This window comes from Marmota monax, unplaced genomic scaffold (assembly GCF_021218885.2).
Source record: "Marmota monax isolate L192 unplaced genomic scaffold, Marmota_monax_Labrador192_F-V1.1 WCK01_AAM20220418_F8-fsc00073, whole genome shotgun sequence".
NCBI lineage: Eukaryota > Metazoa > Chordata > Mammalia > Rodentia > Sciuridae > Marmota > Marmota monax.
The window spans coordinates 5,076,005-5,100,682 of NW_026692846.1; the positions used below are offsets into that span (position 1 = coordinate 5,076,005).

A 24,678-nucleotide genomic window follows, 5' to 3' on the forward strand; every position below is an offset into this window, starting at 1 on the left:
CCCCTGAGCCACATCCTTCATGGAGACTCTTTAAGATCCCAAGCTTTTTGAGCTTGACATCATGCTTCAAATAGAAGATTTCATATCATGGAACTGTTTCATGACCCAAATTATTTAAAATATTGCACAGAACTACCTTCGGCTTTTGTGTATTGGACAGATATGAAACAATAATGAGTTTCATATTTAGACTTGGGTCCCATCCCCAAGATATCAGATTATATAAATATATGCAAATATCCCAGAATAAAAGAAAAATACTAAAGTCCTAAGATTTTCTGGTTCCTAGCACTACAGATGAGAGACAGACTGCCAGGAACAATAGGTGTCAACACCAAGATTCTGATGTTGGCACGCTGGTTCCTAAGTCCACGCTCGTTTTAACCACCTAGATAGTCAGGAAACCACGCAAAGGGCATCACAGCAAAGTGGGAAGGCATTGCAGACACACAGCTGCATGCAGACACATGTGAAGACAAGCCACAGAGCTTGTGTGTGAGTCTAGGGGTGGGAGTGGTGGCAGAGGATGTTGGAGAAGCAGGTGGAGGCCAGGCCATGGTGCACTTGTATGTCAAGGGAGGGACCTTTCACTCCTGGGGCATCATTCTAAAGATTGCCTAAATTCTTGGAGCTGGATAGAATCTTAGAAGTCCTGTTACCTGGTTCAAAGCAGGAACCATAAGGAAATCTGTACAACTCACACCCTTTGGTTTCCTGGGGTGGTTTCCTGCCTTCTTGTTCAGAACAAAGCTTTGCTCATCAGTATCTCCCCTGAGGTCTCATGCTCAGCATTTGCCGCTCAGCAGACACTTGGCTTAGGGATGCTCATCACTCCTACATATAGCCCAACTCATTTCCTGCTCAACATGGAATACACAGCTTGGCTTGTGATTAATTAGTGTATTCTCCAGTTTTTATCAGGCCAAAGAAAAATTTAAAAAAGAACTGAAGATTGAAGGATTTCTGTACAGTGACTTATCTGTACTAGCTTCTGATATACCATATTTCCCACCAGAGGAAGAGGAAGAAAACTTGGAAGATGGGATTCACCTGGTTGTCTGTGTCCATGGCCTGGACGGTGAGTTCCAATGTTCCCTCCTCAAAGGGCTATAGTGAATGCAATTTGTAATAGCTATTAATTCACTTAGATTGGGTATCTATTAAAAATGTAGCCACCATGGGATGGATTACTACAGTAAGTCTAGGAAGATGTCAAAGCCTTGTTCTAAAAGAAAATATCTCTGTAGCACAAGAAACCTGTTAAGGAAAAAAAAATACATAAATGAATGAATCCAGTGAAGGAATTAATTGAATAAATCAGTGGTACATAAAGAGAATATTTGAGAAAATGGATAACTAATGGGATGAAAGAATGAAAGAAGAAGTGAAGTGAATGAATAGATGAAGTACTGGGCTGAGTACATTAGTGCACTTCAGGAATCGATGGACCCCCAAGTTAAGACAATGGTACAAACAAAGGAAGAAATGGAATAGAACGAATAAAGGATTCCTCGAGGAGCTCGGGTCAGTGGTCAGTACCGTCGCTGCCTGTTTTTACTCACCTCTTACCTTCAGGGCACCCTTGTATGCCAGACACTTTGCTGAGTTCTGGGGTTGGCAGGGACAAAGAATAAATTTCTCACTCATTCGTTCAACATCACGCATGACTGGCGTGTACCTCTCACTTAGGCTACGTTAAGTCACGAGGAGGCAAGAGTCTCAATTTCTTTGTTAAAATGAGAAATCTGGTTGGGCAATGGGCTGTTCCCTTGTTGTGACCAAGCACAGGGAGCACAGGCATGCTCTAAAGGTAGAGCAGCTACTGTACTCTGTCAGAGCTGCCGCCGTCAATTCTGCTGTCACCTGGGCAATGGGTCATTGGGAAGACAACTGATATCTAAGCCAGGTTTCATTGGAAAGTGACTTCTGTAGTTCAGAGTGCATTGTCCAGACTCTTTGGAATTCTATAGGTTCTGTTTTTTGAAATTTGGTTTGCAAGTGTATAGTTATATTGACAGAGGACTGATACGCAGATAACAGTCCTGGCTGCTTACACACCTTCCGCAGTGCAAAAGGCCCCAAATTCCTGCTCTTGTAAGGGTTCTCAGTTTAGCACCTCATGAAATCAGATTTTCTGACAATGCTTTAAGTTTCAGAATGTTCCTTCTCCATTAATAGCTGTAGGAAAGGGGAACATTTTAATCCTTTTAATTCCTTATACTAAATATAGGTGCTTGAGACATTTATTTTTAAGGATGCATCCTTGGAATGCCAAACAAAGGTGACAGTGAGACCAAAGATCACAAGGTTACTGACAGAATTGAAGGAAGGGATGGATAATATTTAATCTCATAACATGTTTCTCAAAATAACATGCCATTTTTGATGATGGTTCTACAGGCATGGGTGTGTACTGTGATAGGTCACCAAAACAGGTGGCATCTGGGCCATCTGGGCATATCCATCCTTAAAGAAGAGGGGTCCTCCCAGGCCTGGGGTTCCTCTGGGCACTGTAGCCCTCCTTTGAATCACTGGGTATTTTCATAAGGAATGATGTGAAACTACTTGAGACCTTGACCTGTGGAGTTTGTTCACGTGCAGGCCAGAGAATCTAAGTATCCAAGTGAGTAGCTCCTGGATTTTTGCTGCATAGGCCTTCCAGCTGAGGAATGGGCCAAACTTTGATTTAGATGCAACAAGACCCCTGTGACCTGCATGAAATTTATGCCTAAAAATGTATTGTTGTATAAAATCTGTTTTCCACATGACTTTGAACTCAGGAGTGCACTCCCTGTGTTTTGTGTCTCTGATATTAGCGACAGCCTCAAGTTCTACGTCTATTCTTCCTCTCCTCCTGATGTGCTATTGAGCATCATGGAGGTTGCTCCTCCAAGACTGTGCTGCCTGAGGGAGATTCTTATTCTATTTAGATATCTCTGCCATGGTTGACCCTTTATGGGGGCTACTAACTGCCTATAAATGACAGAGCTGGACAGTCTTTGTATTAAGCAAGTAATTCAAGTGGGGCTTGTTGGCGTCACATTGTGCCACATCAGCTATTAGGTGGCACCACTTACAAAACATCCTGGGCAGGGAGAATTTGACAAGGAAAAAGAAGAGGTGGTGTTTCCAGCCATCCCTGCCTAGAGCATTTACAAACCACATGGTAGAAGATGAGGGAATGACTCCATTGAGGTAGGATGTCTCTGAAGAAGCAGCCTCTGTGTGTGTGCAAGGGGAGGAAGAAAGGAACTTGGTTTAGTTGTTTTTATGATCTAATTAAAATATAATGGGGAAAATCCGATGGAAATGGAGGAAATGGAGGAAGGAGTTCCTTTTTCCACCTTGTATATAATTAACTATGGGAATGGGGTGGGGGCTTATCTGTCATTTTTAGGGAACAGTGCAGACCTCCGGCTGGTAAAGACTTTCATAGAGCTGGGGCTCCCTGGAGGAAAACTGGACTTCCTCATGTCTGAAAAGAATCAGGTATGACAACAAAAACATCAGAACTGAAGGAGCAGGGCTCCTGCTACAGGCACCATGATGGTCTCTGTACACACAGATGGGAGAGAATCTAGCAAAAGAACACTGGCCAACCCTGGGACATTTGGAGAGAAAACACGTGTTGTTCTTTGGGAGGGTTGGGAAAGAGTAAGAAATGAAAACGGGAGTCAGTTGACTTATGCCCTTTAGCCTCACAGGGCATTCAGGTGGATGTCAATTATTTGGAGATCTGTATCCATGCCAGGAAGGAAGGGCATTTAATTTGCATCTGAATAACTAAAGAAGCTGTGTCCAGGCAGCTCTACAGTACAAGTGACCTGTGAGGTCTTTGCCATTTCAAGGTAGATGAAGCCTGGCCCTAATGAGATGTGTTCATCATTGAGAACTTACTCAATATATGACCAGAGCTGGTACTGTCTGGAAGTGTTGTTGTTGATTGCCACCCACCATGGAACTTGAGTATCCTTTGGAGGAATAGAACTGTTTATGCCTGAAGGGTCCCATAACCACTGGGGATGGTAATTGTGCAGAGGACCACCAGCTAGCAAACCCAGGGAGGTCATGTCTCACTCCCCAACTGTTAGTGCTCAATCTGTTGCCTTTCCTTGTACCTCCTATATTCAAGGCCACACCACATGCAGGGCAAAGAGGTATAGCATAAGGAAGGGTAAAGAGAACCATTACTTGAGCACTTATTATGTACAGGGTGTTCTGTCCCTGTTGCCTCCTTCCATCTTCACAGCAGTTTCCTTACTTGTCAGTACCTCCCTCTGCTTTCAGAAGGGTAGCAGAGACTCTGGGAGTTAGGCAGGCTCCATCGTCAGTCTAAGCTGGAGAGGAAGACGCCATTCATGATGTGTGCACATGCATGACTTTCAGAAGATCATGCATGCGCACACATGACTTTAACATGTGCCCAAGTATGATCTGGTCCTAACAGAGGTTACCCAGGGCCTCAGAGGTGAATGAGATGCTCTTCTCAGGAAGATGCATATGGTGAGTGAGGGAAGTCTGCCCTTCAGTGTGTGTCCACTGTTCTATGATAGCTGGGCTCCACCTGGATTCCCCAGGAGCCTGGGGGCCCACAGGATCTCTCTCTCCCTCATCTAGAGGAGTTGATCACCTTGCACTAATTATTTCCAAGATGCACTGTTTATTATATGACAAAAATCATATAAGCTGGCCTGTTTGCCGTATACTTCTTTTTAAACACCTTGGTTGGTTCTGTTTTTAAACCTGATGAAATTTCCAGAGCATTTCTCATCATAGTCCACTTCAATCTCATAATTACAACCAACTTATTTTTAAATAAATAATATGCTAAAGCAGAAATGTACAAGTGAAGAAACAATACCTAAAAGGCTGGGGGTAATAATAATAACCTTATCTGAGCCCTACTACTTATATTTTAATCAATCTTTAAAGTGATGCTAAAAAATAGGCCACATTCTAGCCCTTTAAGAGATCAGGTTTGGGTAAAGAGATTGACCACATTATAAGCATGTGGGAATACATCATAATGAATCCCAGTATTCTGTATAATTCTAATGAATCAATATAAAAAAAAGAGAGAGAGAGAGATTAGGAGACTTAGGTTCAGTCCAAGGCCCAGATTCCCTGGGGAGAGGAGCTGCAAACCTGCATCTTCTTATCCCATGGCACCTCACCAGTGTGCTCCCCTCCTCTCGTGCCTCCAGGCTCACTCACGGGCAGGTGACAGGGAACGCAAAGGCCTTCTGTTCGTTATCTCTTTCTCTGGATACGCTCTCTCCTCTGACACCCTGGTGTATGTTCGTGAGACCTCTTGTCCATGTTTTCAGGCCTGGAGCTCGATACAGCTCCAGGGAGCCCAAGATATTGGTCAGCTCCACTTCTGAGGGACTTTAGTCTGTTTGTTTATAGACATTAACCCTCAATCTTCCCTGTGGCTTCCATCCATATTTCCAAAAATTATTCATTGAAGTTAGAAAAACCAATTGAACACATCTTCTTCCCCTTCAAGTGCCTGCCTTTCAAATGATCGAAGGCCTGTGTGTCATTTCCCTTCTTCCTTTGATCCTCCTGTGTCATTGGACCATGTTTCCTAGGACATGGATGGCTTTATGATCCTTCCCAAAGCTGCTCTCTGCCCTCTGGACAGGGCCTTGGAGCTTTACCTAAAGCCATGTTGGGGGAAGGGTGGGGGCTTTGGAGTCAAGCATGTCCTCAAGAGGATCCTGGATCACTCCAGGTGTGTGAGTGTCCTTCCTCTCCCAGCCTGTCTCCTCCTCTGTGAACCAGTGGGCATGTGTGAGATACCAGGCACGTGCTGTGACAGTGGACTTCTTCACTACTTCAGCTTTTCCACCTCCCCTTCCAGGCTCCTAAGTGAAGATCCCAAGTTTCTTCATCACAGCACCAATCTGTGGGCCCTTTATCCAAAGTCCAATCTCAACATCAGCTTAGGCATGTTCCCAGATTGCATCTCAATGTTTAATAGAAGAAGATGCTTAGGTGGAGAGTCCTCAGCCAGGACTTCTCCCAACACCTGTTTTCCTCTCTCTTCCAGACAGACACGTTTGCAGATTTTGATACCATGACGGATCGATTACTGGATGAAATCATTCAGCACATTCAGTTGTACAACCTCTCCATATCCCGAATTAGGTAAAAGGAAACCACAGGTAGCTAATGCTAAGGGAAAGGGTGGGAACTTATTTTTTTTATTATTTTGCATAGTGTGCATCTTCCATGTTTGGAATGATGCCTTCTGAAAACCACTGGGATAACTTAACCTGGTTTTTAATGGGGTTAATTATCTTTAGAAAGGAGCAACAGGGATGATTGACACACTCATCTTCCATAGTTGTGTTGGGGAGTACACATGTGTTCACTTAGTGTAAAGAGTATTGGACTTAACACAGAAGTCCCTGGGTGTGATTTCCTGTTCTAACACATACTAGTTTGAATCCTGACTCTCACGCATAGCAGGTGTGTAACCTTTGCAAGCCTTCTCTTCTGCTAATTGGCCTAGGGCTGAGAAGACCTGTGGAAAAGTGAAAGGCATTGCCTGCCCAATGCCAGGGCTTTATGGGTGCTAATTTTATTCTCACCCCATAACTTGAGCATGTGGATTTCTAGATAGAGGGCTAAGCCATCAGTGTCTCCCTATTTAGTCTTCAGAGAGCAGCTATCATTTCTTTATCCCACCATGAGTATTCAGAGGCTGTGGTATTCTGAGGACAGGTGAGAATAGAAGGTCACAACTGACCAATGCCATCTCCTCAACTAACATGCTCATATTTGCTGGTTTTGTGCTTCTTGTGAGGTGAGGTGGCATGGTGTACTCTCACATATCAGAGCTTCAAATAAGTATTTATCTACGTGACAAGTAAGAATGTGTTGACTCTAAGGTCCGTGGTAGTGCTGGACTTGAGCACAGCATGCAAGAGGGTGGCAAGCACAACAGGCACGGGGAGCAGGCGTAGGAGAAGAGGAAGGGGGCAGACCTGGAGAGGCAGTCCGCGGCCAGCTAGGACGGGTCACGCAGGCCAGGCTTAGGGTTAGGATTTCATCCTGTAAATGGCCAGGAGAGTTCAATGCTCAGCTGCATGTTTCAGAAAGAGGGCTCCCTGGCCTCAGTGAACTGAGCAGGACTGTGGGGGCCAGCCATCAGGGAGGCTGCTGAAATGACACAGAGCTGGGCCACATTGTCCTGTGACCACACTGGCACAGAGCTCCCCCTCCCGAGGACCCTGATCATCTCTCTGAATGTGGCACGAGTTTGGATCCCTGTTGAGGAGGAACGGGCAGTCCTGTTGTTTTGCCAGTTTCCCTGCGTCCAGTGAGGGGCAGGACACTAAGGCCTCAGAGCTCCTGGCACTGTTCCCCCCAGCAGCTGGCCCTTGCTGACGTACTCACGTGCACACTTCATCTCTCGACAGCTTCATTGGCCATTCTCTTGGCAACATTATCATCCGATCTGTCCTCACCCGGCCCCGGTTCCGGTATTACCTCAACAAACTCCACACGTTCCTGTCACTGTCTGGGCCTCACCTGGGGACCTTGTACAACAACAGCACCCTGGTTAGTACAGGTAAGGCTTTCCTCAACATTAATATGGGACATAAAAGTGGAGGCAGAACTTCTTGCAGCTTTGGGGCCTCTTCAGGCATGGGAGGAAGAAAGAGACCGGGGCTTAGAAACATGGCCTTGATTGTCAGGTCTATGGGGTTAGACTAGATGGTTTCCAAAATCATGTCTGCCTTCAGATTTCTGTGGACAAAAAGGTCATGTCCCCATGGTCCTTTCGGAATAGGTAGATGAGGCATGACGTCATGATGTGGAGAACACGTCACTGCCAGGAGAAGCGTCTGGTCAAGTCAGATATTTTGTGGAGGCTCTGGCTAAGACATTTGGTCCTATGCAATTTAGATTATTTACTGTAAAATGGAGATCATGGTTGCATGTATGTATGTTTATGTGTATGTGTCTATTGTTTATGAATATGTATATATATATATATATGTATATGTATACACACACACACACATATATATATATGCATGTACGTGAAACATGCATGCATAAACATGTGTATAAAATATATGTGTGCATGTATAGGCATCCCTCAGTATCTGTAGCAAATTGATTCCATGACCCCAACAGATATCAAAAGCCAAGGGATGCTCAAGTTCCTTATCTAAAATGACAGCATATTTGCAACACCTGTGCATATCCTCCTGCATGCTTTAATGATCTCCGGACTACTTTTAATGCCTAATACACTGTGGATGTCCTACAAGCAGTTGTTATACTATATTGTTTAGGAAACCAAGACAATAAAAATTCACATGTTCATTACAGACACACTTTTGTTCCAAATAATTTTGAGCCTGCAGTTGGTTGAATCTGCAGATGCAGAGCTCACAGGCGCAGAGGGCTGGCTGCATCTGTAGTGTGTGAGGGGCTGTGTGCATGTGTGTCTCAGAGACTCGTAGAGAATTAAGGAGGAGGTGGAAAGAAAGAGGTTGCAGAAGGAGCAGAGCTTCCAGGGCAGGAAGTGGCTGGGAGAGTGTTCTGGGAGGCAGACACCATGTACATGACAACATAGAAGCATGGCAGAATCAGCAAACTGCTAGAAATCATTTGTGACAGAAATACAGCCTTCTCTGGGGTGGGCCTTGGGAGATGATAGATGGAGTGCCCAGCTAGAGCCCCGGATGAAGGCCTTTGCATGACACGGCAGGATAGTGCTAATGGTTTTTTTTTTTTTTTAAGAATTTATTCTTATTAGTTATGCATGATATTAGAATATATTTTGATATATTATATGTATATGGAATACAACTTCTTATTTTTCTGGTTGTACCTGATGTAGAATTCCACTGGTCCTGTAATCATATATGCATGTAGGATAGTGATGTCTGATTCATCCTACAATTGTTCTTATTCCTATTTCCCTTCCCTTCTTCATCCCCTTTGTCTAATCCAAAGTACCTCTATTCATCCGTTAGGTCCCCCTCCACCACTTATTGTCAATTAGCATCCAAATATCAGAAAATAATGGGGGTTTTAACTGAGGAAACAGCATGGTTTGGTATATGGAAGTCACTGAGTCTTATATAATGATAAATAATGTATTAAACCATATTCCTGATAAACACTTCATACTTCCTGATTATCTAAACCCATTAAGTGGCATTAGGGACACCTCTAATGGCCTCCCTCCCTGCCAATCTGCTGCCCACTGCCACACTGGCCTGTGCTGTCCATATACTCCAATGTTTTCCTCTTGGAACTTTTGCTTTGAAGCTGCTTTGAGGACCCTACCTATGAGCATGAGCTATTCGACACTTTGATACATACCACAAAGTCCTTTCCTCTGCCACTCTGGCTTTTCTTTGCAAATCTGGGAAACCAGCTTCCAATAATCGCCCCACACCAGGGAGTCTAGAGTGGTCTCCTGCAGTCTGTACTACTTCGTCCCCAGGCAAGTCCTGTAGTGGCTGTTGAGATACAGAGGCACTTCGTGAATTACTCATTTCCTTGGGTTGTTGTCAGTTTGTGTGTTTGCTGTGGTGACAGCGCTGACCCTCATCAGTGTTAGTGTGTGCCTAAGCAGAGCCGAATGGATGGGCTCTGAAATGGAATGTTTCTTATAGTTTTCCAAGAATCTAAACAGCTTGTAAGGAACATTCTATGTACTTTGCATGTTGGGACTCTTTCTTTGGCTTCCTTTTCAGAAGGAGGTTGAAAGAGTTCTTTGACAGCTCCGTGACTCTAGAAGCCCATTGCCATATTGTTTTGCAGGATGATTTTATGGCTTCCAGTTTATAAGAAGACAAATTTGCCTCTGTAACTTCCCAACTCTTGGCTAAAATGCCTATTGCTTTCTTCTCTTAAGTTAACTGTTTTTTTTTTTTTTCTGCTTTGTTTGGTCTTACATTTTGTTTTCTTTTGTTTTTGTCTTCTAGGCTTGTGGCTCATGCAGAAATTAAAGAAATCCGGGTCACTTCTGCAGCTGACCTTCAGGGATAATGCTGATTTACGCAAATGCTTCCTGTACCAACTAAGCCAAAAAACAGGTGGGTGTTTCCCTCAGCAGCTGCGGATCCTCCTCCTGAGATACACATTAGCTTTGATGCTGTGTCATTGCATGAGAGCCTCTGTTCTGAGGCTAAACCATGCACAGCCCCAGGCAGAGGCCTGGTAGGACCCTACAGAAGGCTGAGAATGCACTGGGGCTGGCCCAAATTGGATATGGTGAGGAGATCCAGGGAGCTAAGCCTCTTTACCCTGGAAGCCATAGTTACCAGGAGCTCAACTTCCCTTGCCCCTCCCCTCCCCATGTGGCACATGAGAGAGGAGAGCCACAGAGTGTGCAGGGTCACTGCAACACACAGAAGTTCCAGCTTCTGTTTCCCATCAGCCCTTGAGTATTGTAAGTGCACAGGTCCAGGGTCTGTGTGCCAGCCACACTCAGGTACAGATCAACCTACAAAAAGAGCAGACAGGACACCGCGCATGCGTGGTGACTGAGTCCTAGGAGAGGACTGTCACACAGGCCTGACGTTACACCTCCACCCACTGTGTCACAGGAAGCAGAAAGGCATTGAAACTCTGCCAGCACATGGGAATGACCACAGAGGACAGGGTTGATGGTGGCTGTGTGTCCAGTAAGGAGTGGAGCCACTGATGGTCAGCCTGCCCCATGAGGGCCTGCTAGCTGACCTTGCCCAGGGTCAGCTCCAGGTACCCTGTCCTCCACCCTCTGTGTACCCCTGTGGGGACTGCTGCGCCTCCAGGAATGTGAATCCAGAAGGCCCAGGCTGATGTGTAGCCGGGGCAAGTTTCTTTCCTCCTTCCTTCCTCAGTGCTTCAAGCTGAATGTTGTTATCCCTGTGGGGGAGACAGGACTGGCCAGAGGAGAAGTGGGACTGTGTGTGGTCACCACGAGGTTTCAGCTTGTCCCAACCATGGAGAGCTGAGGTGACCCCACAGAGCTGTCCTGAAGTTAGGTGAGGGGTCAGCCAAATCCTCCCTGCCTCCAATCTTCCAGCCATTGATGGAGGCCACGCCCAGTGTGTGCTCCTGAGGTGTGATTCAGCAACCCACTCGTGGAGGGATACTGAGAGCCATCAACATCCTCCTGCACAGCAGCAGCTGGGGTGAGAAGGGCCCTGTGCTGACCAGGACCTGGGCTGTGCACACACTCCCTGGACCCCGGGATAGGCTCTGGGAACTGCAGGATGTGCTGTGGTGACCTCTAGGTCTCCACGTGACAGATCAGCAGAGCAGGCTGGAGGAGAGGGCTTAGTTGGCCAATTATTTCCCTAAAGCAAGTGACATAATGAGCTGAAATCACAGGGCTGCTGTGGATGGAGAGGAGGAGAAGCAGAAAACTCAGACGTTCTCACAAAATCCTTAGTACTCCTGCCCTACAGAGGCTCGCTCTTTCTTTCTCTCTCTCTCTCTCTCTCTCTCTCTCTCTCTCTCTCTTTCTTTCTTTCTTTCCTTCTTTCTTATCACATACATGCTTCTTTTTTCTTACTGTTGCTTGATATATGTCTCCTAAGTTTCTGTGGCTAAGATACCTTCCCTCCAAGGGCAAAAGCCCCAGTGCATTCTCAACTTCCTGTAGGGTTCTACGAGGCCTCTGCCCTGGGCTGTGCACGGTTCAGCCTCAGAAAAAAGGCTCTCATGCAATGACCCCAGGGCCTTGTATCTCCTCATCTGTCCCCTCTGGAGAAGTCTGTACAATATGTGCAAACGGAGGGTAAGTGGAAGCTACCTGGGTCAGGCACTCACCCAGATCCTTGTTACAGGGCTGCAGTATTTTAAAAACGTTGTGCTGGTTGCTTCCCCCCAAGACCGCTATGTGCCATTTCATTCAGCCAGGATTGAGATGTGCAAAACCGCCCTCAAAGACAGACACACAGGTAAGCATCCTTGAATTCTTTTAAGGGTTTTCTGATTTAAAAAGCAAAAATAAATTCATAAAGTTGACTATTCTTATCAGGGACAGCAGGGCTCTGGCTTATCCTGGAACAGAATACTGGTACAGAGTAGACTTGGGTGTGGGGCAGAATCAGGGAGGACCCATGGAGGTGGCCCTTGGGCTGGATGTTAAAGGAAAGGCCTTGCAGGCCACCAGGAGAGGGGGTGGGCTGGCTTTCTGGTTTCCTTCGATATGGTTTATTCTATGTCAGACATTTGGATTGTTTTTATTTTCAAGTAAGTGATATTTTTGTCTTATTGTATGACATTTAAAAAAAATTGTCTGCCAAAGGTCCCAAGATTTGGCACTAACTGTAAATCAATCAGTGAACATTTCTACTGGGACCTAGGAAAACCAACAGGAATTTTGATGACAAATATTTGAAATGCAATTTGACGTGCAAAATAACATTGTTTTTTTCATGTGTGACATATGCACCTGAATGTAACTTGAGGCACATCACCAAATGATGCTGTCTTTTTGAAAAATGTTCATTTATAGAACATTTGGAGAAATGGAATCTATTTCAACAAATCAGGATCATATCTAATGGTACCTATGCCACTACTCACATTTCATGTATTTCTGAAAGTCTCATTTTGTATGTTTGTCATATTAAAAGTCAAAATTTTGCATCATGACTCAGTTTAACGTGATGTCCTCTTCATTTTTCTGTATTAACAATACCACACATATAAGCACATTTTCATAATTGGCTTTATCTATGAATATATTATAATTAACAATTTCCTCATCTTTGGACATATAGGTTGGTCATATAGGTTCCAGAAGAATTAAAAAATTTATTAGAAAGTGCAGTGTGGCAAAAGCCTCTGTGTGTGTTTGTTACACATCTAAATATGGCATTAGGGTGGACTCCCAGTCCTGGTGTCATTGAGGGAAAGACATTAACGAGCTAAATCTCTTTAAGATGTCTGCCAAGTTGTCTTCAAAGTTGTACATTCAGTGTCTGTTACTATCTATCTCACTCTCCTACCTCTGCGATTAAGTATTAAAGGTATTTGATAATAATTTTTCAATCTAAACTTTCAGGTATTGCTACTTTTCTCGCACATATTTTTTCCTTTCTTATTTTTTCTAATTGCCCACGGGACACCCTTGTACTCACTGCCTGTGTCCTATTCCCAGTGCAGACTTGATCAAACACAGTCATGGGCAGAAATCTCTGGACTTGTTCTCATGAGGGCACTTGCTAAGTTTTCCTGCCTACTTTCAGAGCTCCCTACCATAGAGAAGCAGCTCTGGGGACACCTGAAACCTGGTAAAGCCTTGAGGAGGGCTCCCCAAGTCCTCACACTGTGCCAAACCTGACCCGGTTCCCAGTTTGTAAATACAGTTTGTTGGAACAGCCACACCGTTCATTTATGAGCTGTGCATGGCTGCCTTCTTGCTACAGAGTTAAGCTGAGTGGTCATGACATGGTGTGCCTGGGAGGCCTTAGGTGCACTGGGAATGTCCACCCTGGCTTGAGTAGCAAGCTGCACCCTTGGTCACCATATGCTGCACACCCCTGTCCATGGTTCAGCTCATGCAGTCTTCACAATGGCCTTTGCTGAGGGTATCCTCGCTCCAGATTTACAGATGAGAAGGCTGAGGTCTCCGGAGGGTGAGAGCAGGGAGTTCTGTAGCTGGCACAAAGGTACCACGACTAAGACGAACCTTGACGTCTCTACGCTCCACTTGGAAGTAGTTCATTGAGGTTGACAGAATTCCGTATTCTCAAAGGATGCTAATAGACGTCTTAAACACTCTACCTAAGTTCACATTTTCTGTTATGCTTTTAAGTAAGCATCAAATAAATGAAGCTTAATTGGCAAATTAAAAATTAGCACACAATTTTATGTAGAATTTAATTCATGTTCGGTTGTTGATGTCGTTGCTTTTTTTGAAGTACAACTATTTCTATTTTTCAAAAGTTCTGAAATAAAATGCTTCCCAGCTTTGGCAGTATCTTTGTGTCACCACTCAACTCATCGGCTAAACTGCCGTATAGACGATTCACACCTCTCCCAGAAGTCAGTCCAGTGCTTCCCTGGAGAAAGAGTCATGAATGGCCTGCTGTGTATGTTTCAAAAGTTCCCAAGGAATTCCTCAGGTGTTACTATCTGAGCAGAAAATTATCTGGTTGATAACCACTACATTTTGAGTGACTTTTTTTCTGTTTTTTAAATCGACCTCAGGCCTTCACTGCTTGTACAGTTTAATCAAATTACGATATTGATGTAATGATAATGCACTTTCATTTTCATCTATCAAAACCTGCATGGATTCTTTTTGTTACTCCCTGGTATTCATAGACATCATTTTAAAGGGCACAGAATTATTTAGCTGGCCAGTGAAGTGTGGTTTTCTTAAACATTCCTTCATGATAAGTTTTGATTGACTTCCACTTTCTCTCTGAAAGGAACACTTTACTCACTAAAGTATATGACATGGTACTTTGACAGCCTTTCATTAACTACCGTAATGCCTACTGTTCTAAAACAGTAATGGCATCTTGCAAAGGATTATACCCTTTATTTTAACCCCTAATATTTTTCAGGTCAAGATAAGATGAGGACAGAGATTTCACAACGAAATCCCTAGTTATTTTTAATTTACATTTCAACATCTCCTACTTTGAAGTTCCTCCAAAAATCCAAAGAAGGTGATGGGAGGAGGAAATAAACAATGTTTTTTTTATGTGTGAAGGGTCCACTGCCCTTCCCAGACTGAGAAAGCAGAACTCCAAATGGTGTCCCTTGCTGAAAATAGTCTGAACTTTCACATGGGGGAGAGATGGAGGACAGGGTCAGGGGAGTTTCTGGAGTGGGGCTGGTGGCTGTTAGACTCAGTGTAAGATGGTCCCTCTCAGTGCACACCCTGAGGTGCCACACTAGACCTGGAGGCCATGTCTAAGCCTCTGGGCATTGCCTCTTTTGTGTGTCAAAATTAAGGCATCTTAGCACTCGGGATTACCCCAAAGGGTGCATTGCATCATATAAAAGTGGTCATGAACAGCATCGCAGTCAGGAGAACAGGGCTAGGTGTGCGTTGTGGACAGGTGTGCAAATGTGCTCAATGGTCATCATCACTGGATAGCACTGTGGGTCGCACCGACTGATGCAAAGCTGCCACTGAGTGACGTTTTAGACACAAACACAGATGATTCTGACTTCCAATTATCAAGATAAGACAAGCCCCAACCACCAACCATCCGGAGCCCCTGCATCGCCCTCTTCTCCCAGGCCCTCAGCATCAGGATAGACGGCGCAATGCCAGATGGCTTGTATGAGGTGTGACCTGCTTCCAGCCTCTGTTGGGATGTGTCTCCCTTTGCTGGGTCTCCAGGAATGGAGTTTGAGTCTCTGAGGGTCCTCCTTGGTGTAGCTCCTTTCCTGTCCCTGTAGAGAGGACAGCCATCCACTGAAAACCCCTCCCACTTCTGCTGATTTTGGTTCACGGGCCCACAGAGCACTGCCTGGAGCTCTCTTCTCATCCTTTGCTATTATTTCATATTTATTTCACAAACTTTTAGAGCAGCAATAAGATCCTGACCCAGGCGCACACAGTCAGTGCCCTGTAGATTCCACTGCCAACTTCTCCACCGGCTTCATCTGTTTCTTTCCTTCTTCCAGGGCCAGTTTATGCGGAAATGATCAACAACCTTTTGGGCCCTCTGATTGAAGCCAAGGACTGCACTTTAATCAGGCACAACGTGTTCCACGCCCTGCCCAACACTGCCAACACCCTGATCGGCCGAGCCGCTCACATCGCGGTGCTGGATTCGGAACTTTTCCTAGAGAAGTTTTTCTTGGTGGCAGGACTCAACTATTTCAAGTAGTGGCTGTGAGGGAGCAGGCCTGGGGTAGCCCTCCAGAAGTGTTAAGGTGAACTGAGTGCTTTTGCTGGGGCACATGCCCCCTCTGCCATGCCAGGATGGAGTAGCAGGAGAGGCGTGGGGATGGGGCTGGGTAGAACTGAACCCTAGTGGTGCTTCTGTTTAGAGATCTGGGAACACAGAGTGTAAAAGACAACAATCTTTGCTTGAATTTGTCTAGCCACATGGAGTCTCTTTTAAGATGCTTTCTAGGAAAAATAGGGGAAAATAAAGAAAAAACGCTTGGAGTAGGAGAGAGCCCCCCTTCTTCACCCTCACGGCTCGCAGACAGGTTGCTCCAGTTGAACTGTCCAACATGTTACTAGCTCATAGCTTTATCATTTTGATTAAATTAAGTGCACACAAGCATTTCAGAACTCAGGTTAACCTCTGTGCAGAAGTGCAACATATTTGTGTAAATAGAACCCTTACTAGATTCCAATGTGCCACTTATTTAAACAAAATGTGATACCCGCACTCTTGTTCTTTCTTCATGTTCTCCAAACAAGGGGCAAAGGAATGTGTGGCACAACCCCATTATGTTCTGTGACAGCAGTAGGTGGAGTGACAATGTAAGAAGGAGCAGAGGTGATGCTCTTAGTAAATACAAGTTTGTTACAAACAAAAATAACCATAGGAAAGTTACTCCACCTACTTCCTCGAACTCTCTATGCATAGCCTGATCCAAAATTTATTTTTGTGATTGCTTCAATCTCTAGGGGGAGGGAAAACTGAGCGAGATTCTAGCTGCAGGAGGGGGCACTTGAGCTAGATGCATGCCTGCGAAGCTCCCGCTGAAACACTTCCAAAGAAATGCTGAGTCAGCACTGGATACAGTTGCAAAAAAAATAAGACCATTAACATGGCCGGCTGTTTCTCTTCTCCCTGAAGGAGAAAGACGTCCAAATGGAGGAGTGCTGGATAAAAACCTCAGGGGAGCTCTCGGAAGGGTGCTGGATAACTTTCAGTTGAAGTGACTTCTTGCCTTAGGAAAATAAAGGGCTAGGAAGGTCAACACTGATAAATGACAGGGGCCAAAGTAAGGTCAGGCTGGAGAACAAAAGCCAGACTGAAGACTCCACTTAAACTGTCATTGGTAAGTGACTTACAGGGAACTTTTGAAAATAACCAGGAGGGTTAATATGGTCCCAAAGACTGAGTGCACCCTATGGGCTAAGGCAAGGTCCATGAATCATTCAGTCATGTAGAAGGAACGCATGAGCCAGGAGAGTAGAGACAGGAGACACGGAGACCACCTCAGGAGACGAAAGCTCGTAGTTCTGCACAATGCAGAGACTCCTCTGGTCCAAGCACCTGGAATGTGGCTCCAGGTCAGAGATGCCAAGTGGACCTGGTTTCGTGTAGGCATTGTAGATCCTCCCAAGTTAAACCAAATGCAGACCCTGGGAAAAGAGTTCAGAAAGGCAACTTGCAGGAGAGAGGCATTCTGCATTTCTTAAAAACAGAAGTGGTGGGCCAGACAGGGTCAAATGTTTTGCAAAGACAGAATTCCACACAGCAAACTTAGGATCTTTATGAATTTTCATTATATCCTGTGAAACTTGTGTTTGTTAACCCCCTGGGGATTTTCCTGAGTTCCCGTGCTGGTGCTGGCATAGACTCTGGCTGCTCACGAGCAACCATGCTTTTGTTCTAAAACCCAGGAGACAAGCATTTCCTGGTCATGCAGCCCATGACAGGGTGTCTCCTGACCCAGACAAGTGCTCGTGCTCAGCACAGATTGGAGGTTTGTAGCACCTTCTCTCTGGCCATATGAGGAGTCTGGCTCCTTGGAGGAGTGCATTTCATGTCCTGTTTCTGTCATTCCCTGGTCACTCGAAAGACTGTGTAGCCAGCAGTTATTGGAGCCAGGATGAATCTGATGACCATTGTCTTTTCCAATAGCCAGATGCCATTTTTAACTTCCACATGCTGTCTGGACACCGTGAGAACTAATGGCAATAAGCGTCCAGCTGCATGGGGCACCTCTTTTTTATAGAGGTGTCCTGCTGTCTTTGTAAACCCCCTCTGGCCTCTGTGCATCTTATACTTGTGTAGAAAGTACATCTCTATATTGTAAATAAGAATGTCGAGTGTTGTGTGTTGTGCCTCATTTGAAAAGGCTTTTTTATGTCTCTTTCTATTGAAGTATAGATACCTAATATATATGCATAATAAATATATATATATACATATGTATAATGTAAAGCAGGGACATTCTATTATTGATTATAAAAATTATAAACAAAACGCCTGCCAACATAATGGTCTAGTATGTCTTCATTCTCAGCATAATATTTTTGGTTGTTTGTATGATTTGTTAAGTTTCCCCAAACTAGTTAGAAATAAAATTCACTGATAATGAGATTATTCAGAATTTCTTGTTCATGAGCCAAATAAACACAGAGAAGCAGGTATGAGCCTGAGGTCATGTTGGAGCAGAATGCAAACCTTGGTGGCAGGTTGGAAGCAGGTAGGGTGCTTTGAACCTGTGGGGAGGTGGAGAGAGAAAAGCCTCTTGTTAGTGTATGCCTAGAATTCACAAGATTGAGGAATTTCAGCCTGTTCCAGATGGGAGCACAGAGGTAAAACACAGAGCCCTGCTCTCAGGTAACGTCGTCCAGGATGGGATATATCCCAAGCTTCTGTTGGAGACTTGGACAGATGCTGCGGGCCCAGAAATCCAGTCTTCCTTGCTGCGGAAGGCCCAGCAGGCAGCCTGAAAGGCTAGACTATGGGCCCTACACTGCCAGCTACCATTACACATTCTGCCATTAGCACATCCATTCATTCCCAGATCTGCACTGAGGGCCTGCTCTAGCTAGGGATGTGTTGGTTGGTGCACTAGCTCATGGTCTAGCAGGAGCACAGCCAATCAAATGGGAATTATGTGGGGGTCATTATGAGTGGCCATGGGAGAAGGTCTTGCTTGCACCAGAAATGCAGGCTACTGGTGGCAGGAAAGGCCTCGTGGGAGATTTGACATGGAAGCAAGACATGGAGTCTGCACAGGAGGGGGCCCAGTTAGGATGGATTGTAGGGAATCTCTTGGAAAGAGGGGAGAGAATAAGCAAAGGACTTCAAGTGAGAGAGAGAGAAGGAGACAGAGACAGAGACAAAGAGCAAGCCATCTGAACAGCGGACACAGAACACCTCTGATGGAAGAAGTGCAAGATGTCAGACCCCTGCAAGATTTTCTTAGGTCAAGAGGAAGTCTCCATTGCTGACATGAGTGGGAACTTTTCCACTTGGGACTGAGATTGCTAGGAGTGGGTGATTCCTGCCTATCACTGGGCCAATCCTCTGGGCTGGCTCTGGGGACCTGACTCCTCCTGTCCTATGAGAAGCCCAGGCTGCATCAATTCTGAACTTCCCTTTGAAGAGCATCATTGAGCTGTCTGCTGGAGGAACACTGCAGAAAATGGAATCAGATAAATAGGCCAAGAAGACGGGCACATGGTTTGGATAAAGTGATTTATATTTTTCTTTTAATAATTGGAAGGAATCAAGTAAAATTCCTATATTGATATTTGAAGGGACCACATTAAATACTCTTGGATCCAACAATTTATGCAAAAAAAAATAAGAAAGCTTCTTTAATCCTTAGTTTATATGTGAGCAATCTGCAGCCTCATAAGACTCGGGTAATATAGTCAGATCCACTGTCCTTCATCAGGGCAAAAATATTTCCTGATGGCCTGCCATGAGCCAGATGTTGGTCATAAAACAAAGAAAACGATCGTCCATCCTGTCCTGATGGAGTGTGTGTGTGAGGGGTTGGAGGTCGTAACATGGGATCCCAGGAGCAGTGGCAGCAGCAAAAGCCAGATCCAGAAGGAGCCCTCTGAGGAGCCCAGGGGGAATCTTCCACATAGCACCTGGATGGCAAAGAATCAACTAGAAATAATAGCAGGCAACTCAGGATTTTCCTTAGAGAAGAAAACCATCTGAAAGTACCAGGACCCAAGGGAAGTGTGTCGCCAGCGCTCACTGTTGGAGGCTGGTGGCATCTCTCTCTAAACAGGAAGCTGTTAGGTTAAAGTTTGCATTTGTACATTGGCCTTTCCTGCCACCAGTAGCCACTTTGAATTTTAGTCACACTGTTTGGTTCATTTTTAGTGTTGATTTCTGAGAATTTTCCACAATCAGGGATGCTGGGTACATTTGTTCAGATGGTGTAAAAAAGGAGAGACCAGGACAAAGAAGACACAGAAGTAGGGTGATGCTTTCTCCTGTTGTCTTTGCAAGTCATCCATCCCTGTATCCTTAGGAAGGATGACGTTGTTCTCCAAATGGCAGTTCAACAGCATTTGCTAATATGTAGATCAATCTTTTTGTTGTTGCTGCTGTTCACTCAGTTACTCTTTACTTGTTTTATTGAGCATCTATTTTGCGCTGGGTACTGGGCTAGGCTATGGAGATATTAACATAAAACATAATCTACTAAAAGGATCTGGGAGGATGGTAAACATTTTGTGTTTTATTTTTAACCATTAATGTTTCATGTGAAATCACAGGATCTCAGAAACAGAAAAGGGGAAATTAATTGTTGAATTCTGATTCTACCTGGTGTTTAGCAGCCTGGACTTTAAGCTTTTCTTCCATCTCACCAATCAGGTCTCATCTGTGTACAAAGTATGAGTCATTGCAGTGACATTAAGGACACTAGGGCATGTACGTGCTTCTTCACAGATATAAAGAACTTAAAGAAGAGTTTTCAAAACCTTTCAGATGCCTTCCCATGTTGCTTCCCTTCCTCATTTCTCTCTCTATCTTTTTTTTCAGTCCTGGGGATTGATCCCAAGGGTGCTTAACCACTAAGCCACATCCCCAGTCCTTTTTTATTTTGAGGCAGTGTCTCACTAAGTTACTGAGGTTGGCTTTGAGCTTGCAATCCTCCTGCCTCAGCCTCCCAAGCCATTGAGATTATGGGTGTGCACCTCCACACCTGGCCCTCATTCTTTAAGAAGAAAAACAAAACAAAACAAACTTTTTTCTATATTCTATCTACTTTCTTTACTTTTTTTCCCCCTTAAACATTTTTCCCAGCACTAGGGCACTAGGCACAATATTGGTGGTGTAACCAAAGAAAACTGTGGGCAATCCAGAGAAGAAAAGCCAAGCCCCACCCCCAGGGCCTCTTCCATGGTGAACAGGAACAATAGACTGCTGTGGAACAGTTCCAGGTGCCAAAATTTATAAACCAACTGTAGTGTTGGGGAAAACAGTCCCAGCAATTTCAGTCACATAATTAAATGCCCTGGATGCAGAGACCTAGCCTCTAGACAGATGTAAATGTATGCGTGTTGCTGGATAGTGCTTTGCCCATCACCAAACTGGTTATTACCCTATATTTTGTCTTTCTTTCATGACCCATTATGTGGTTTTAAGCCAAAGTACTCAAACCCCAAATTTCAGGACTGATCACACTCAGAGACATTGAAAGAAAAACTAAATGTGGACTCATGTTTATCTCATGGTCAAGGAATGGAATTAATACGCAAAGGTCAATTTCTGTTTGCTGGGTTTTGCATACATGATTGAACTAATCCTTAAATCCCATACACACCACACAAATGCACCAGAGAGGAGCAAAGTGGCTTGCCTACGGTCACACCGCTCAGCGTGGAAGAGAAAAGCTCGCACCCTGAGCCTCTGCTGCATTTCCTCTAATGCAGACAAGTCACTTAATCATACAAGTCATGCATCTTGCTTAAATTGAAGCCAGAGTTCAAGGCTATGAAGCTTTAAGAAATTCTATTACAACCTAGTACTATATGAGGAACCAACTTGAAAATAAAGGAACACCAGAAAAAGTTCCTCAGTGACAAAGTGGCTTTATGAAGCATGGTCCACAGAGTAACCAGGCAACTGGCTGCCCTGCTGAATCTACGTGTTTCTCTGTCTCTCCTTCTCCTCCCAAAGTCTCTTTCCACAGCCCAGGATGCTTTTCTTCCCCTAGCTTCCACCTACAGTTTCCATCTCTTTCTACTGTTTCTACATTGGGATGACTGATCGTATTCTCCAGGAACCAAGTTCTTTAAAACAGGTTTGAAGTTGCACTAAATTGTTCTTGGTTTGTGGATTCCTGCTTCAGGATGTACCTGAGTCCATGTCATGCCATTAGAGCCCAGTTTTCTCAGGGTCCCACAAGCCCTCTCCTCTCTCATTCCTTATCCCATCCTCCCCTGTATCCTTGTAGGTTTCCCACTGGGCATATCTGTCTCTAATTCATCCCTGGAAACCTGGTGCTCTGAGCCTCTGCAAGAAGCCCCTTCCCCGGGTAGCACATTGTCAGTGTGCACCCTGACGGTACAGAATAGGTGTTCAACAGATACTTGCTGGAAAGAGTCAGTTTCTTGAAGCTCCTGTTTTCTTTTGTTGGCCCCTCATCTTATCCACAGCAAGTGATTCTGAAGCAAATGCAGTTTGACATTGGCTCATATTTGTTCTCTAAGCCTCTAAATTTGCAAGAAGAGAGTGGTTTTAGGAGGTGAGACTTCACCGTGGAGTTTTGCTCTGGAAAGGGCCTGTTCCCTCATCCAATGAAAATGCCCATAAAGTGTGGACAGAAGGGGGTGTGGCCAAGACAGGATGGGGGAGCTCTGGAATAGCATGTGCTGTAGAGTTGGTATTTGAAAAACCAGGAGGGCTAGCTTAGGAATAGTTTCTACCAAGAGAGTGGCTAAGGCAAGTTGCTCCATAAGAAAGTATGGCATTTTCTACGTGGCTTCGAAGTGAATTCTGCACAATGGCTTGAGGGAAGTTACCTTGACTGGAGTTTCAGGCTCAACATCTTGGGACCACAGGAGCCTTGGAACTGGTGTTGTATGATTGGAAGATCTGTGTGATAAAACTGCCTTCCTGCTCAGGTGTATTGTAAGGCATTGTTAGGTGGAGAGCTGAGGAAAGGCCACAGCTTGACCTATAGCTAGGAAGAGTATTATGTCTGATTTAAGGTGTTTGAAGCTGAAATCTATAAATGTCACTCCATTCTTTCATATTGCATCAAACTGCAAAGACATCCTGAAAATGTTCTTTAGCCCAGGGACAAACATACCACATATGGCAAAATACCTTGTCCATCCTTCAGGTCCTGAGGGAGTTTAATAAGAAGAACCAAGGTTCTTCGTTTAGTGGATGCCTTTGTCTTCATGAAAGGGTATTTTTGCTTCATTCATGATTTTCCCATAACCCATCCTTGAACACATCTCTTTTGTAAACAGTATTTGTTCACTCTCTGCTTGACTCTGTGCTAAGTATTGGTGACCACAGAAGTCCATCAGATGTGACCCTGGCAGTTAGTCTAGTGGTAGGAAAGAATGTCCCAGACAGGATGAGGCACGAGAGCAGGTGGGAGCATTGACAGTAATATCATTCTGTGACTTTAAAGCAAAGCAGCCCCCCACACCCTGTTACTGGGCTTTTGATGTCCCACGTGGGTTGCCACACAGAAAACTAGCCCAGGTGAGTGGCTCATGTCGACCATGCCACTCTGGTAGGATTTTGATGCTTCTTGCAGCTGTCATCCCAGGATTAGTGTCAAGGTCTTAGATCTGTAAAGGTGAGGAGGTGAAAGATACATGGCCCAACTTAGCCTGCCAAGAAGCCCCTCCCCCGGGCAGCACATTGCCTGTCTGTCATACAGAGTCTATGAATGGCCTGTGAATAAGCTTGCCTTTCTTTTCAAATTAATACAAAAAAATAGATGACCAAATAAATAAAAGTATCTGATGGTGTCCACCAGCATTTCCAGGCTTAGATTTGGCCAAGGAAACCACTGTGTAACTTATGTTTATTGATGGCATAGGGCAGGGCTCTGGAATTTTTTTATTTTTTATTTATTTATTTATTTTTTTTTTGTATTTAAAATGTGACCTCCTACATTATAGATGGTAAAGAGAGGCAGAGTCTTTTTTTTTCATGGTCCTTTCCTCAGAAACAAAACATGAATGTATAGCTTGATGCCACTGTGAATCCTAATGCACATTTATTCTGGTGACAATATCTGTGTACAATAATTGCAGTTTCCTGCACACTCTTGCAAATTGTCTGTGAAACAACCATCCTAATAATAACAAAGTCATTAGTGCTGATATAGGTCTACTATTTTTCTACAGTTGCTTCTTGGTTGGCTTTTGTGTAAACTGTGATGTGTATAAATGATAAATAACAATAATAATAATAATAAAAAAAGATCCTTTAACTTTCTTTTTCTGGAAATTTGTGTGTATGTAAATGCACAGTAGCCACTCTTTGGAATGCAGTCAGGGGTGAAGGAGTTATTTGTGCCTTTGGTCAGAAGGCACATGGAGCAGGGGTATTATTTCTTGAGTATTACCTCAGCTGCCTGAGGTATCCGAGGTGGCTGCCAGGATAATAGAAAACTACTAGCTGGACCCCAGGAGACCTGGTTAGGGAATAGCATATGCCCTTCAGAAACTGAAGACTCAGACCTTCTCCTTCACAGCCAATACTCAGACTCTACCCTACAGAGCTGCTCACTCCAAGTGCATCTAGAAGCAGGTGCCCTGGTCCCTGGGAAGTGTGTCTTGATGGCTAGAGCATCAAGTGGTGGGAATGGGAGCCCAGCCAATGTTCCCTGCTCTTCTGAAATACCACACATAATGATGTCATTCCACTGTCCATTTCCAGGGGAAACCATCTATGACAGAGCCCCACAGGGAAAGGAGGTGCCAGGCAGAACTGAAGTCCATTTGACATGCTGTCCACACATGTCTACCTTCACCTCAGCCCCACCGACTCAGCTCAGCTGACCAGAGAGCACAACTGAGCTAAAGACAGAGCTTCC

The 24,678-nt window shown here is 44.6% G+C and overlaps 1 protein-coding gene across 1 annotated transcript in view; it reads left to right on the forward strand.

The window, feature by feature from the left end:
* Nucleotides 1-24,053, forward strand: part of Fam135b (family with sequence similarity 135 member B) — a 297,392-nt gene extending 273,339 nt beyond the window's left edge. The window contains exons 14-20 of the mRNA XM_046449180.2: nucleotides 912-1,078; nucleotides 3,398-3,489; nucleotides 6,056-6,153; nucleotides 7,431-7,582; nucleotides 9,963-10,073; nucleotides 11,814-11,927; nucleotides 15,625-24,053. Coding sequence (XP_046305136.1) covers nucleotides 912-1,078; nucleotides 3,398-3,489; nucleotides 6,056-6,153; nucleotides 7,431-7,582; nucleotides 9,963-10,073; nucleotides 11,814-11,927; nucleotides 15,625-15,830 — 940 coding nt within the window. The 3' untranslated portion in view covers nucleotides 15,831-24,053. The remainder of the gene's footprint in view (nucleotides 1-911; nucleotides 1,079-3,397; nucleotides 3,490-6,055; nucleotides 6,154-7,430; nucleotides 7,583-9,962; nucleotides 10,074-11,813; nucleotides 11,928-15,624) is intronic.
* Nucleotides 24,054-24,678: the final 625 nt, after the last annotated feature.